General features: G+C 37.7%; 1 protein-coding gene across 5 annotated transcripts in view; it reads right to left on the bottom strand.

The window, feature by feature from the left end:
* The window catches only part of LMO7 (LIM domain 7), a 182569-nt gene that overhangs the window by 100392 nt on the left and 65426 nt on the right, over positions 1–16751 (bottom strand). For all 5 annotated transcript variants that reach the window (XM_072976365.1, XM_072976364.1, XM_015244437.3 and 2 more), the window contains one exon: positions 11935–12004. In XM_072976365.1, the coding sequence (XP_072832466.1) occupies positions 11935–12004 (70 nt within the window). The remainder of the gene's footprint in view (positions 1–11934; positions 12005–16751) is intronic.

The raw sequence follows: 16751 nt of genomic DNA, 5'->3' as shown, positions 1-16751 counted from the left end.
AGGTTCCTGTGTGTTACATCCTCCCTTCTCAGAGAGAAGCATCTGTGACTCAAAACAGGACTCCAGGTGTGGTTAATCAGCACAAAGTGCCAGCACAGAAAAGGTCAATAATAACGGTCATCCTGTAAAATGAGGATAACGGAATGACTGTGGGGATGGAGTAAGGAAATAGCACACTTCCTAGCACATAGTAAAGGTCAGCAAATGGAGAGAATTTATCCAACTTCTCATGTTACAGACCATGAGTACTTTGCATTGTGCCACCTATATTACACTGTTGGCTGACTGAGATCACGTGTGATGGCAGTAGCCAAGGCTGACAATGACATCACAGTTCACAAGATGACCTATAAGTTTTAACAGACCAGGAGGCTAGATTCCAGATTTCAAATCTGGAATAAAAATAAGGCGGATAGAAAGAATATGAATTGGAAACCATGTGATCCTATTAGTGAGGTGTCATGGATAAAGGCATAAATGCATGATTTACTTTGTAGACAATATACAATCACTGGATTCATGTGATTTTTTTCCAACTAAAATGCAGTTGAAATGCATTCCTGATAAATATCCTTTTGAAGACCGAGGCCTATCAGATCATTTTTAATTCCAGGTTTTGATTGTTCTAATATCTATAAGCTGGACTAAGCACATTTCCCATGTTTTCACCCCATCTTTTTTCTTAAAATAAAAATAGGGCAAGCATAAGCCCTAAGGCAAACTGCCAGAAACCTCTCTCCAAGTTTACATGGATTTACATTCTGGTCCTTAAAACTGAGCATTTTAACTCAACTATTTGATTTTACCTCCAGACTTTATTATCTGGTCCACTTTTCCATCTCAGCGATACCAAGGCCACAACAATAGACACTTTGCAGGAATTAAGGTGGATGCCTAAAAGGAGAAGGCTGATAATATGAATAAATAAAATGTACATTAATAAAATGGCCACAGTGTTGAGATGACAAAAGAGAACAAAGAAACCAGAGACCCCCATCCTGAACAGGACACACCATACAGTGGTGGCCTTCAAGGAATGCAGGCCTGTTACCAGATTCACTGAGAAGCCAGAGATGAGGATTTTGTCTAAAATTTGACAGTATGTAAATATTGGCTCAAATTTTAAAAACAAGCAAAAATTGTTTAAGTCAAACAAAACCCATCATGGGCCATTTCATGACCTCTAGCAGGTCTCCTGAACCCCCCGTGGGACCAGCCCAGTGATCCGCTGCTTTAGAGACATTTGCCTGTCATGGGCAAGGCTGGCTTCTAATGATTATTTTCCTTCTTATTAACTAATCACAAACCATCCCTTTAAACATCTTTTCCATGATGCTGCCAGGGAACAACATCTGAATCATCATTGGTCACTTTTTTTTTTTGACATTTACCAATCTGCCAACTTAGGCAAATTGCCTCATCCTCCACAGATTCTCTATTGATTCTGTATTTGTATCTTCTCAAGAAACTACAGATACAAAAATCCTGGCTTCTCTGTCAACCCATAAGTAAGTCCTACACACTCTGTCCAACAAAATATTTGAAAACTCTGATCACGTCTCACCATTCCCAGTATTACCACCATCCTCTCTTGCCCAGACTGCTGTATTAGTCAGAGTTCTCCAGAGAAGCAGAACCAACAGAATACAGAAAGAGAGAGAGAGACTTATTGTAAGGAATTGGCTCATACGATTATGGAGGCTGAGAAGTCCCACAACCTGCCCATCTCCAGGCTGGACGCCCAGGAGAGCTGACGGGGTAGTGCTAGTCCATGGACAGAGGCCTGAGAACCAGGAGAGTCAGTGAGGTGGTGCGAGTTCCAGTTCAAAAGCCAGCAGGCTTGAAAACCAAGAAAAGCCAATGTTCCAGTTCAAGTCCGTCCAGAGGTAGGAAAAGACCAACATCCTAGCTCGTGTACTCAGGCAAGAGTAACTTCCTCTGACTCACAGAAGGGCTGGACTTTTGCTTCTAGGCAGGCCCTCCATGAATCAGATGAGGCCCACTCTCGTTAGGAAGGGCAACTGGCTTTACTCAGTCTACCAATTCAAGTGGTGCTCTCATCCAGAACATGTCACAGACACACCCAGAATGATGGAATAACATCTGACCAAATATCTGGACATCCTGTGGCCCAGTCGAGTTGACACGTAAAATTAATCACAGTTACTGAACAGCTCCTTACCTGGCTTTTTCTGCTTCTCTTCTTAATTTCCTTCAATCTATTCTTCACACACCAACTCATGATCTTTTTCATTTTTAGGTTTTATTCAGATATAATTCTCATATTTTACAAATCACCCAAAGTGCATAATTCAGTGGGTTTTAGTGTATCCATGGTAGCTGCACCCTTTACCACAGACAACCAGTGATTTCTAACAACAAATTAAATTGCTCTCAAAAGCACCCCAGGGCTTCTCATCACACTTAAGAGTGAAGGCAGCCTACTCACCAAAGCCCACAAGGCCTTAACAACCCTGCTGGCCGACCTCTCTGCCTCAGACCCAGAGTCCTCTATAATAGGCCAGCTTGATCCTGCCTTGATGCCCCACTCTTTCCCTTCTGTCTGGAAAACTCCCACCCATCCCCGTATCTTCCCACTCCCTGACTTCATTCAGGTCCCTCATCAAAGTTCAGCTCCTGAAATAAGATGTCCCTGAGCACCTTCTCTGAAATTTTTCTCACACATGCACTCAATCATTCTCTACCCATTCATCCTTTATTTTCAGCATAATCATGGTAATTGACAAGGTATTACATATCCATCATGGTAATTATTGGCACCTGACAGGTTATTATGGGCTTACTATGTCCCATTAGGGAAGAACTATCTCTGCCTTGTTTGTGGCTGTATCTCAAATTCCCAGAACAGTACCTGGCACAGAGTAGGTGTTCAGTAAGAATTTTTAGGAAAGGAGGGATAGTCATGGGCCTAAAACAAAGTGACCAATGCCCTGATACCAGTCTTACATCTGGGTTCTCTTTCTTATTAAACTTATCTGCTCTTCCCTTTCCAATTTCTACATTAAAAAGGTGTCAAAAGAGAGATGTTCGAGGTGTTTTTGTACCTGAATAAAACTGTCATATATGACATAATTTTACTCTGTATCAATTTTTTTTAATGCTGCAAGTTAATTATAGTGTTGCTTTAGGAATTCTAAGTCATTAATGTTTTGAAAAAAGTTGCCCCTGAGGCTGACAGTTGGCATATAAATGTTCATCTTAGATTTAAAAATGAGTAAGTTTTGGATCTCTAGGGAAGTGTTCCTAAACTTGTGCCAACGTCATGACTAAGAGATTATGGCTAAGAAAACAGGAGTTTCCTGATTTACGGTGCTGCATCGTTACAAGAGCATGGGAACCAACTTCAACGTTGACGCTAAGTTTCTAAGTTTCTACTCGGTGATGCTTATCTTTAATTTGGAGTTGCAGAGAAGTAGTATGACAAGGAGACTCTTGAGGAAATCTGAAAATACCTTACAAATAACTCAATCGTCATTGACTTATTCATGTGCCATTCACATGGAGGTGTTAAGGCATTTAGATATTTAATATCTAGTATTGGCTACCTTGAAGACAACCAGTGTATATCCCCTACAGTCTATTTCCTCAGACTTGATTACTCGATAACCCCAAAACATTTCAAAATACAGATAGTGAGCCACAGAAATTCCAGTAAAATATACATTAGAAAAAAATTATTTAAACTACAACCAGGGAAAATGTCATTTTCAATGCATAAAGCGATCTTATTTTTAGTAAATGGCTAACTTTTATACTATGATTTCTCATACAAGTGTAATAATACATTCAAAAAATAGCAACACTATAGTACTCTCCTACATCTTTATTAAATCAGGAAAAGTACTCCTTGATTTTGTTATTGCTGTTTTGTTTTCAAAGAAAATAAAGAGGTTGGGAGACCAGAAAAATAAGAATAGCTTAAATTTTAGTGTTTGAGGCATAATTACATAGCTTGTAACAGTGACTCGCCCTCTCTTTGAAATAAAAACATTTCTTTAATGTAGTTTAAATCATGAGACCATAATTGTGCAATTTTAATCAAGTTTATTGATACAGTTTAAATTCACTATCCCTACTAGGAAATGAAAGAGAAGAAAAAAATCTTTTAACTCAGTGAAGCTCCAAGGTCTGATCCAACGTATATGAAATTGTTTCAATACAGTAGTAGGTGAGAAATGGTAATTTATAGACATATCTAGCCTTCGCAATTTACCAACTGTAAGGAAATGAAGAATGTGGAAACTAAATAAGAGCTGAGACAAAAGTTAGGTTGTAGGAAGGGACCTCAGTGTTGACCCCCATCCATTTAAGGATGGGGATGATGGCAGCCAGACTCAGCCCAGTATAAATGCTGCTCTTTTTGGCTAAACAAACAAATTGGCAAGGATGAGTGAACCAAGAAGAATTTGCTTAGTGGAAGCCTCTCCCAGTGTTGCTAGATGGAAGATCGCCTTCAACAAATCTACAAAATCAGCAATAAAATCCAAGACCAGAACAGACACTTCTGATCTTACCACTAAGTGGTTATTTTAAACTAGCTCTGCAACACCATCTTCCCCTCTCTTCCCATGCTGTCGCCTGTTATTAGTGTTCTGCATATGCCAATACCCAAATATTTTCACAAATGAATCTTGCTTATTACCAACTAGAGAGATATTCCCTCTGAGACATACATTGGGTTTGACCCAGCACAGAGCAACCCTCAGTCACCACTCTTTTAAGCAAGGCATATACTTATATTGGCTACTCATCCAAGTCACAGTCGAATATTCCTTAAGTATTTTCTCTTCAACCATATAAAATTTATTCCTGCCTCTTACCCAGAAAAGTGCCGCTCTTGAATAAAATAGTAATTATATTTGTATTTCTTATATTATTTCAACTTGGATGAGAAAGGAGTGGAAACAGAAGTAGGCTTTTTTCCCTCCCTGAAAACACTCTGCCTTGAGGTCCCACATTTTGGTTTTATTTGGACAAAGAGCTCACAAGCTCAGTGTCTCACAAACCTCCCCTCTCTCAACCTCTTTGTTCTCCTATCCACGCATTTATTTTATAAAAATTATTTTAAAGGGATAAATAAAGTTACTGCTTAAGAGTAATTTTTTTAAAAGCATATGATAACCTGGGTAAGAATATTCAGATTTTATAGTTGATTCCTTAGGTGAATTTTCTATTACAGCTAGAAGGGAACAACTAGATGTTTCAACAGTGACCTTGCCACGGACTAGGTTGCACTACTTCGCTGACACCCAAGTGTATAGGTGAGTGAAGAATGAATCAGAAATGATTTTACAGAGATACAAGAACACTGACCACTAGTGACCTTCTGAAAAAGGGCAGTGAAAAAAGACCCACAGACTTGCCTTATTTCTTGAATTAACCATTATGAAGGCAGAGGAAAATGACACAGCCTAAACTAGCTGGCATCTTTACCTGTTCCCTGCATTCCTGAACGAGGAGACAACCTTCCCAGCCACTATCGGCACACCTTGCACGTTCCACTCTTGAAGGAATCTCAAAGAGTAACTCTTTAGAGCAAAGATGTTCAAATTCAGACCATACCTTATGCGAGTGTGGATTTACTGAGGATTTTTCTACTGAGCCGACTGATAGACACAAACATTCAAACAGACAAATGGTTCAAAGTAGATTTTCTGGAATACCATTGCTTTTCAAAGGGAAATTGCAATTGACACAGCAAGTATGAGCAGGGCAATCAAATCTCTACTTGGTCAGCAAACCAGACTATGTAAAAAGGGTAGTGTTTACTTTCTTGATCCTTTAGTTCAGTGGTTCTCAGCCAGGCCTGATTTTACTCATTGGCCATGTCAGGAGACATTTTCAGTTGTCACAAGTAGGAGATGGAGGGCGTGGTACAACTGGCATCTAGTGAGTAGAAGCAGGGGGGCTGCTAAACATTCTACAAAGCACAAGACAGACCCCACCCACACAATGACAATGAATTATCCGGCCCCAAATGCCAATAGTTAATAGTGCCAAGGTTGAGAAACCTGGCTTTAGAAAATCAATTAAATCATTAGGGGTCCAAGATGACTGTCAGCCTTACAGTTATTAACTTCCTTGATGTTTTCTACGCATACTGTATTAAATGCACACTAACGCATCAGATGGTAAATATTATTCTGGCTCAATGGCTCTTTTCACCATCAGAATATCTTGCCTATTTCTCAGGGTTTTGTTCGGAGGTAGTTTTTTTAATTCCCAAATAAGAGTTTTGGTTTTGAGCTTCAATGATTTGAACATACCCACGTTTAACACCAGCTAAGTTTTTAAAAGACTCAAACTCTTGGGTTAGAATTTTTTTGCACGGCGTTGTAAAGAACAAAGAGAATTTAAAAGATAAGGGAAAACGTATTTCTTTACAAAACTCAGCCAAATGAAAAAAGCCGTATCTCTAGAAGATCTATGAGAATGTGGTTACTGCCTTCCTAAAGAAAAAATAATCATATAATCATGTGAATGTTTCAAGCAAAGCATTCAATATATTTCTAAATCATCTTAACATCCCCCTCTGAGTGTTGTCATTGCTCAGAGGATGTTCCATGTGTTTCACGCAGCTCCATCTGCCATGGGTAAATCCACTGCTTTGGCTTCAAGGCTAAATACACATGGTAGCTGACATGGAATGGATGAAAGTCATAGATGAAGGAAAGAGAGTTAGAAAGGAGTAATGGAAGAGGGGGCTTGGAGCACTAAACTCACATAGCTTACCAAACCCTTACACAGAAATCGTGTAATCGTCTCTGTGTTTGACTGATTTTGGTGTGTCTGCCCCACACAAACCTCATTCATGGAAACCACTTCAAACCACACACGTGGACAGAACAAGCCAAAGGAAATCAATACTCCTGACCACAGCCCACTTAGCCAGGACCATTTTCTCCCTCAAGGAACTCATCTCCCAGCTGGCAGCTGACCTGTGGTATCTGTTGCCTGGAAAGAAAAGGTAATCTGATCCATTCGGATTCCTCTGTTAGGAAACTCAATTAAGGGATGCCATTTCTTGCTAGAAATGAGGCAGGAAAAAGTAATTGTGAGGAATTCATCTGCCACGTTTATGCCTGAGCACTAGGTTAATGAGAGTCCTCAGGAAAATCCTTACAATAAAACACTCTTCATCTCATTAGCTCGAAAGCATCTTTGCTCTTTGCTACTAAAAAAGTATTAACTGCATGCAAAATGGGTAAATCTGATTAAAATCTTTGAATGTACCAGTGTGAATTCCTGGTTTTAATATTGAACGGGGTTATGCAAGATGTTACCATGGGGGAACCTGAGTGAAATGCCCAGAGGACCTCCTTGTACTGTTTTCTTGCAACTTCCTGTGAATCTATATTTCAAAATTAAAAGTCTTTTAAAAAGCAAGTATTAACTAAAACATTTACGTATCTGTATGTGTTTCCCAGGACTGCCATAACAAAGTACCACAAACCAAGTGGCTTATTGTCCCACAGTTCTGGAGACTAGAAGCCCAAAATCAAGGTGTCCACAAGGCCATGCTCCCATGAAACCTGTAAAAGAACCCTGCCCTGCCTCTTTCGGCCCCTGGTGCTTTGCTGGCAATCTGTGGTGTTCCTTGGCTTGTATGTGCCCCACTCCAACCCTCAGTCATCACATGGCTTTCTTCCTGTGTGTATCTGCCTTCATATGGCCGTCTTCATATAAGGACACCAATTAGATTAGATTAGGTTGCCTACTCTACTCCATTATGACTTCTGTTCCCGTACTCCATATGACAACCCTATTCCCAAAAGGTCACATTCTGCGGCACTGCAGTTTAGGACTTCAATATACAGGCAGACCTCAGAGATACTGTGAGTTGATCTCCAGACCACCACAATAAAGCAAGCATCACAATAAAGCAAGTCACACAAACTTTTTTGTTTCCCAGTGCATATAAAAGTTATGTTTACACTATGCTAGAGTCTATTAAGTGTGCGATAACATTATGTCTAATAAAAACAACATGCATGCCTTAATTAACAAATACCTTATTGCTGAAACATGCTAACTAGCCATCATCCGAGCCTTCAGAGAGTCACAGCAGTAACATCAAAGATCTCTGATCACAGATCACCAGAACAGAGAAAATAATAATGAAAAGGTATGAAATACTAAGAGAACTACCCAAATATGATGCAGACACATGGAGTGAGCAACGGCTGTTAGAAAAAAATGGCACTGATAAAACTTACTCGACACAGGGTTGCCACAAACCTTCAATTTGTTAAAAAGTGCAGTATCTGCAAAGTGCAGTAAAGCTAAGCACAATAAAACAAGGTCTGCTTGTATATTTTTTCGGGGGGGGGGGACACAACTTAACCTATAACCTATCAAAGGCCTAATTCTAAGCCTAATATTTTCACAATGGAAATCCTGTTCATTCATTCAAAAAAAATTGTTGATCTCCTATATGTTCCAGTCACTATGTTAGGTGCTGTCAACACAGAAATTACTAGTATGCAGAGCCTGGCTCAAGTTTTATATCTTTTTCTATAAATGTTAAAAACTAAAGCTTCCGGCACATGGCTTTTGAGGACTTCTTAGAGGTCAATCTTCACAGTCCTACGACGGCTGCTCATGGGTGCTCAACAAACGTCAGTCTACTGTAATTCTCTGCAGCATGTTTATTATCTGGTACTTTCTTGCTCATTTGTTAATTTATCTGCCCAATCCCCACTCCCCTACTAGAACATAAAGTCGTTGACAATAAGGTCCTTATTTATATCTGTCTTTTCTCCTCCAATAGATCCCTATAAATCAGAAAAATTATTTGTTAATAGAATCATTTGTTAAAAGAATACATGTGATACAAAAGAATATTCACTGAACATCTGTATGTCAGACTATCTACATATCATTCCTTTCCATCCTCATAACAACCCTACTAGGTAGATGCAGAAACTCTAATCTATACTTGAAACTGAGGCTTTAAGAAGTTTTGATATAAAAACCATCCTGATACATAAACATGAGAAGAAGAAGTCAGATGAAGTTACCATGAGGCATGATAATGACTTCTGACCTGACTGCTCAGCCCAGGTCCAGGTCTGTGGCTCTGGTCACCATCCTGATCCTACGCCCAACTGAAAATGCTCAATGTCCCGTATTTGGGAAATTATCCTATTTAATATACCAGAAATACATTTCATTTTAGTTTCTAGGGATAAAGTCCAAACTAGATAGAATTTCTGATGCTTGAAATAGAAATACTTGGAGAGACCTTTGGACTTAAATATAAAATACATTTGTGCTTTCATCTAATCGTAGAATCAGAAGATTAAATAAAACCTCTTGTGGCCAACAACAATAAACCAGCACAATTTAAGTGTTCCAAATATGCAGAGTGTTTGGAATCAAAGGCTAGTTTTATTTTAAATGCATGTAATTGATCCAAGAAACGACAATTTAAAATCTAAGCATTAAACTATCTGAGAATAACTCAAGCCATTTGAAAAGACAGAAAGTACTTTCAATACAATTCAAACTTTTAATTCTCACAGAAATTACTTCATAAAAGTTATTTTCATATAAAACTTTTTTACTTCATTAAACTGAATGTTTCTTCCTAGAGAGACTTCAGAAACCAAACTTCTTCAATTTTACTGCTTAAATAACACCTCTAACTTGTTATATATCACTAGAAATAAATCACACATATATGTATATTGTAATATATGAATATATATGAAAGATTTTTAATCAAACCAAATTTGAGACCAATAAAAATATCACGTCAGCTGCTTACTCATAATAGAAATAGAAGCAACAGGATAAGAATGGAAGGAATTAACATTGAGTCCAAGTGCTCTGTTGACCCTTGAACAACATAGGTTTAAACTGCACAGGCCCACTTATACATGGATTTTTTTTCAAGAAATATATTGGAAAAAATTTTGGAGATTTTTGACAATTTGAAAAAACTCACAAACTATGTAGCCTAGAAATTTCAAAAAAATTAAGAACAAGTTAGGTATATCAGGAATGCATAAAATATATGTAGATACTGTCCTAAGATAGGTATAAGGTAAGTGATATTTAATATAAATTAATAACGTATTAGTTTTCTTACTGTGTTTTATAACTTTGTTTTCAAGTACACTGTGCCCCATTCGCTGAAGAAACTGCATATCAGCCTGTCAACACAGGTAAGTGTATTTTTAATGTAACAACGTTTCTAATACTGTATTATGATTACAGCTGTAACACTGTATGCCATAAAAATCGTATAATGATTCATTCATTAGCATACACGCTCAGCTACCGTGAAGCAATCATATTGCTGTTTCTTTGTTATCAAAGAATGAATTGTATAAATAAAATTAATTACACCAAAAAAATTAATTTAATTTAATTTAATTTTAAAACTTTAAAAAAAAGAATGAATCGTTATACCTCTAAACCAATATGAATTTCTTCTTCACATTATTTTGTTCATTTCGATGTCCAGTGTTAGTAATATGTGTAACATCTATACTATTTTGTATCATATAAGACAATATCGGTGTAGGTACTGACAGATGATTCATCTTGTAAACAGATGATGTAAACTCATGGTATTGATAAATACAGTACCATACTGTAAGTGTAATTTTTCATCCTTATGATTGTCTTAACATTTTCTTCTAACTTACTTTATTGTAAGAATATAGTACATAATACATATAACATACAAAATGTGTTAATCAAATATTTATGTTATCAGTAAGGTTTCTGGTCAACAGTATGCTGTTAGCAGCTAAGTTTTGGGGGACTCAAAAGTTATACAGAGATTTTCAGCTGCATGGGGGGGTCAGCAATCCTAACCCTCATACTGTTTAAGAGTCAACTGCATTCTATATTTCAAAAGAAAATTGTAATTTTCTGAGCTTTTAAAGAAAAATAAAAGGAAAAAACTGTAAAAATTCTCTTCTTCTCTCCTACACAGATATTTCTAATAGTAAACACTCTGCAACCAACTTATTCCTGTCAAAATTTTGATAAGATCTTCATGTCAGCTGCAAACCCAGAAATTTTAGTACTGCTACTTTTAATCAGGTTCCCGAATGTATTATAAGCAGCTTGACTATCTCAAGGATAACATACATTTTATTTACATCCCAGTTAATAACTGTCTCAAACTTGAGTGTTTTGGAAAATTAATTTTTTAACTGACCCCTATCATCAACCTTGATCCTTAGGGATTGCTAACATTTGGAAAAATATCTATCATTTGTACTTAATTATAAATTACTTATTTCCAAACACATAGTCCCACCTTATTATTGGTCTGTCAAAGGTCTTGACCCACCAGAGTATCTATATAATGAAAGTATAGGGTATTTTTCACACACACAATTTTGAATTTAAAGTCAGAAGGAATCTGGAGAATCCCCCACAACCATCATATGGATAATATTACTGAGGTAAAGAGGAAGACAGTGACTTGCCCAACATCACACAGGATGTTGGTAGGAAACCAGAAGAGCTGACAGGTCTTAAGTATGTTGTAAATACACTCCAAGGTCTGCATGCTGAGTGAGGGGAACATAGAAGCATGAAGCAACTGAAACATAACATCTCATGAACATTGGACAGTTTCCCTAAACTGTGGTCAACTAGCAAGCAGTGTGTGTAGGGCCGAGCTTCAGAGAGAATAGGATCCTAAATAAACACAATTTGTGGAAGAAATAGGCCAAGAAAGCAGATATATGAAGTCTGAGGGCACAAAAAGCAAAACAAACAGAAAAATAAACAGAATAAAGCCTCCAGGAACTACAGGTATAAGGAGGGGATCACCAAACACACTTTGCTTGAACAAAAGACCTAATTTCTATGATAATTCCAGATGAAAGAAGCTTTTGACACTTCAGAAACGGAGAAATCTAGTTTTGAAGGTAATTTATTACTTACCAAGCCTGCTATCGGTGTGGACAGTCTATTGATCTTCTTAATGACACCAGGTTTAAGCTTATTAATCAAACTGAAAGTAAATAAATAACACATGCGGTTATAAGAAGGCCAATCTTAGTGTTCTTTTTAACATCCTCAAAAATCACAAATGTCACTAATCCATCCCCAATATTCGTTTCAGGTCCAAGAGCCCAACAAAAAGCAAACCACCAAGAAAATAAGTCAAGAAACAGAGAACAGCACTGGGAACAATGGTGAATGGACCTCTTGGAACATATAGATGCAATTTTACATTCAAAGCTATGTCTTTAAAAATAGTTCCACATTTGTTAAGGAAAGGTAATATTTGACTCTGTTTCAACAGTCAGTTTTAGAATCTCTTTCATTAAAATTTAGATCCCTAGGACCAAAGAATATTTTTTTCTATTAATCATTTTCATTGATTTTTTTTCCCTCAAATTGATCTATGTTTTAAAGGCAGCTTCAAACCCTATTTTTTGCCAGATTAAAGGCATGCAGTGGAACTCATCCAAATGAGCAACTAGTTCCCATTGGTACTCATTCAAGTCTATGACTGATTGCTTTGTTATCACCGCAGAATGCCTCAGTAAAAATTAAATGTACCAGAACTCCCCAAAATAGGCTAACAGTTACCTCAAAATCCAACATTGAACAAATTTATGCTGCTATTACAGAATCTACAAAGATATCTGTAAATCTCTAGACTCTTAAACACTTTTAGAACCCAGCTTTGACACTTGCAACTCAGAGTACAATTTTTGGTTCTAGATCCTAGATTATTGTGAATTCTATTTTTTTTTGCTGCTGTTGCCGTGCACTGATAACAGCGCCAAGCCACGCAGAAATTTAATGCTATCAATTCTAGTCTGGCTAATTAATCATTAATCACTGCCAGAAAACAACAATTTGAAACATGAATTTTCCTATTCAATAATGTTTCCACAAAAAACAATTCTTTACCCTGTAACAGAGCTCCAAAAGGAAAGAAAATATTGGAGAAAGAGTCAAACATTCTTAATTCACTGGTCTCTTCACAATGGGCAACAGAAAAAAAAAATCTGACACTTGTGGAATGTCACTCCTTCAACATTCCAGAGATTTATATATACACTTGAGTGTGCTAAAAATAAAAAAAGACAAAAGTCTCAATTTAATATCCTTCAGAATGTTGTTCAACAGGATTCAAAATTACAAAACAGTGGCTTATGAAGATTTAGCCTGGTGAACAAAAGATGTTTTTCTGTTTTCATAGTTTCTTCACACAAAGATCTCTAGACAACTTGATGTAGATGATAAAACCGCTCCTTGACTGCATGCATTTCCTAGAACTACTCCTCTTCTGAGTCCTAATTTCTTTTTTGTGCCACTGGAAACCACGTAGGAAGGCAGGCTTTCTCCCTTCACGGCCACAATATTTTTCTTTCACCACTATCTGAGGAGCTAGAAGAGAAGATTTTTAAGAAATGGCAGTTTTAATTTCATTCTTCTGTTGTTCTCTATTAAGCAAGTGTTCCTTGAATTCCACTATCGGCGGCACTCTTGCAACGCATAGAACTAATAACCGAAACATTACTTAGCAGAAACATAATTCGTAGCAGCTGTTGACCACTAGCTTGGCTGCGACTTCCCTATAGGAACTTGGACCTTAAAATGTCATCTTTCTGTGACAGAAAGTCAGACACCAAGCTGGGCTGGAGCAACTTAATAAAATGTCACGGAAGTCTGACATCAGTTGTTCCTTACTAAAGGAACAATGTCATAAATTCCTCCTCCACCCATTTGAGTCACTGGTGACTTTGGCGAGATCATTCAATTCACCTGTTTACTTCACTTGTCATTTCTGTATTACAGCATTCGTAATTTCAGGAGAATTTTTTTTTAATACAGTTTCTGGCGTGGATAATAGCATAGCCTACTCTCAATTAAGTCAGCCAAAGGAAGCAAGGGATTGAGGCAAAGGAAACAGCACAGATAAATGATGTCCCCAATAATTATGAGGTTAATGGACACCTCCCTCAGAACATTCTAGATCTACTATTTAGAAGCAGCATACACAGTGAGTTGGTGTCCTCCGAACCCAAGCCTCCTCATATGTGTACAAACACAGAAATAACCACAAGGTTAAAACAACACTCTGGATAACATGCAAACTGCCCTCCAAAAAGCCAAGTCACGTGAGAGGAAAATGCTGTTTTAGGTTGTCAATTGTTAAAATGGTATCCATTCTAAGCTCTAGAATATGGAGAAAACGTACCTACAGTTTTGGCAAACAGTGAACATCCAATACAACTATGAATCATGAGTAATTATTTTCATATACAATTAAAGAACAAACTCTTAGGATATTTCAACTAGGGAGAAAAATAGGTTTTATAAAATCGAAACTTCTGTGAAATTTAAGTCTACCTAAAGGAACAGGACATAATCTTATGTCAAATAAAATAAAACACAAGAGCCACACGAGAGAGACACTGCTCTCTTTGACAAATAGAACGTCTTTGTGGAGCAATTGATCTTCAATTACACATGTGGAGTTCCTAAAGGCAGCACTGACTTCAGGTCACTGGCTTTATTCAACAACCATATAACATGATAACCTTCCAGATACCTCTGTACACAAGGACCCAGAGGCAGCCAAGGGACCACTTTAACTGCCTTCATCCCCATGGCCCATCCCCCTAACCCTAGGTAGAATCATACTTCGAACCCCCATCCCTCGGGCCACGGCATAAACCTGGCTATGTGCTCTGCCAGCACGTCAGACATGTGCTGTCTTGGTAAGACGAAAACCAGAAGAGGGAACACCCGCCGTCTGCACTCCCACCACTAGGCCTGTGACCTCTTTCCTTCAGCTCATTCCTCCAATTATTATCTACTTCCTTTTCTTCTCCTCCCCAAAATGTATTGTTCCCTCCCTCCAAGGGAACTGAGTTACACAACAGACACTAGGAAGTTGCCTCTGTTCAGAAACCTCGTCCCCAGTGAATGTGACCTGACTTTAAACATGACTGACAGGTGACAAGCCAAGAAAACCGCACAGAGAGCTCAGTATGGCGTCCAGCTCGCTTATAAAAGGTTTCAGTGAGAACCAGAACGTGATGCCTGTCTCTTGATCTCCAGGAACTAGTCCCAAATGCCAACCATCATTTCCCCTTGATCAGAAAGCTCTTCAGCAGAGAGAGAAAATTCAGACATCTTTCATTCAACTTCCCATTTCCAAAGATTTTTCCAAATGGACCAGAAAGACTGAGATCTGAGAACATTATCAATACACTGAGGGTGAACTTTTTAACCTACGAAATATTTAACTAGTCATTCACACGTACATATTTCTAATATCTCTCTGTCGACTACATTTTCTAAATATATATCCCCACATTATTCAAGCTTTTCCTATCAGTAACTAAATATTTACTTAAGAGATATAATAAAGATATTGTGCAGTTCCTTGCAAATTAATGCAAAATGCCTTGTTTTATCTATTATTGGGCACTTAATCATTTGCCTGGGTTTCTTCTCGATGCAGACTTAGCTCAACAAACACGTGAACACTTACCAAAGAGAAAGCACTGTGTGCTGGGATCAGCCACAGAGCAATCAGGTGGTGAAGATGCTAAGTGCAAGGATGTTCTCTCATTTCAAACACATCTCTTCACAGTACCGAGGGACCTGGCATGTCAAATATTTTATAAAATCCACTGTCAAACTTTTAATGTAGGAATTCTTCTGTGAAAGATTCAAAATCTCTATCTTCTTTGTAGAAATAAATTTAGAAGAAACTTTGGTTTCATGCAAATGCTGGCAGTGATGTTTTGCTTTTCCTAAAGAGGGTATCTCCCTTTGTTGTTTTTTTCCTGTTGCCAGACAAGTTAAACATTAGTGTTCTCTCCTAATTGTCAAATGTGGATGAAGAGAGTAAACTCTCTATCAGAGATATTAATTTGGAATGGTTATCTTAAGTAAATCCCTTACTGAGATTTTTAATTAATTATCTCCAGCTTAATTCATAAGTTGTAATATTTTAAAAATAAAAACCACATTGAATAGTGATCAATATGGTACCCATCACACGTCCATGGGTAAAGCAGTAAGCATATGTAATTTACAGTTTAAAGTTTAAAATCATTCAATACAAAATTTTACTATCACTTTAGTATTTTCAGACTGGTAGCAGAATTAATACATATTTAATTTCTAGAATTCCTGTGGTAGTAATTTTGAATACTGCTGAATTAGAATACAACACAGATAAATGGTTAACAAGACACGCTAAGATGGGAGAGTGTGGAGCAGCAACAAGTCAGTATCAAGACAACTGATCATTATCACTTCGTGAAGACAGGACTTTCTTCTCAGACTCATTGTTATGCCTGAAGCATCCTGAAGTGAGTCTAGCTAAGCTCTAGAGCAGTCTGACAGCAGATTCCCCTTTTCTAGGCAACCTCAATAGTCAGAGCACTACCAGATCTTGCTGAGTAACAGGACATTCTCCAATACCACGTCAACAGCAAAAGGCGTTGAGCAGGAGGACTTCAGCTTCCTGTCCCAGCTCCGCTCTTACTATGAAGTCACATCGCTAAATTCTGCTCCATCCCTTCATATAAATGAGAGGATTCTCGCAGTTGAACTTAGGTTCTTTCCAATTCTTGCCACTGTACAAATGCTTTGCTGCATGTCTGTATGTCTATCTTTGTCCATGCTCCTTACCATTTCATATATACTATTTCTAGAAATAAAACCATCAGTGTCAATCAAGCTCTTGGTACTTGTCTGGAGATACGAACCAATTTACTTTT

Source organism: Vicugna pacos, chromosome 14 (genome assembly GCF_048564905.1).
Source record: "Vicugna pacos chromosome 14, VicPac4, whole genome shotgun sequence".
NCBI lineage: Eukaryota > Metazoa > Chordata > Mammalia > Artiodactyla > Camelidae > Vicugna > Vicugna pacos.
The sequence above is the reverse complement of the archived record's forward strand: the minus strand, read 5'-3'. Positions and strand labels throughout refer to the sequence as shown.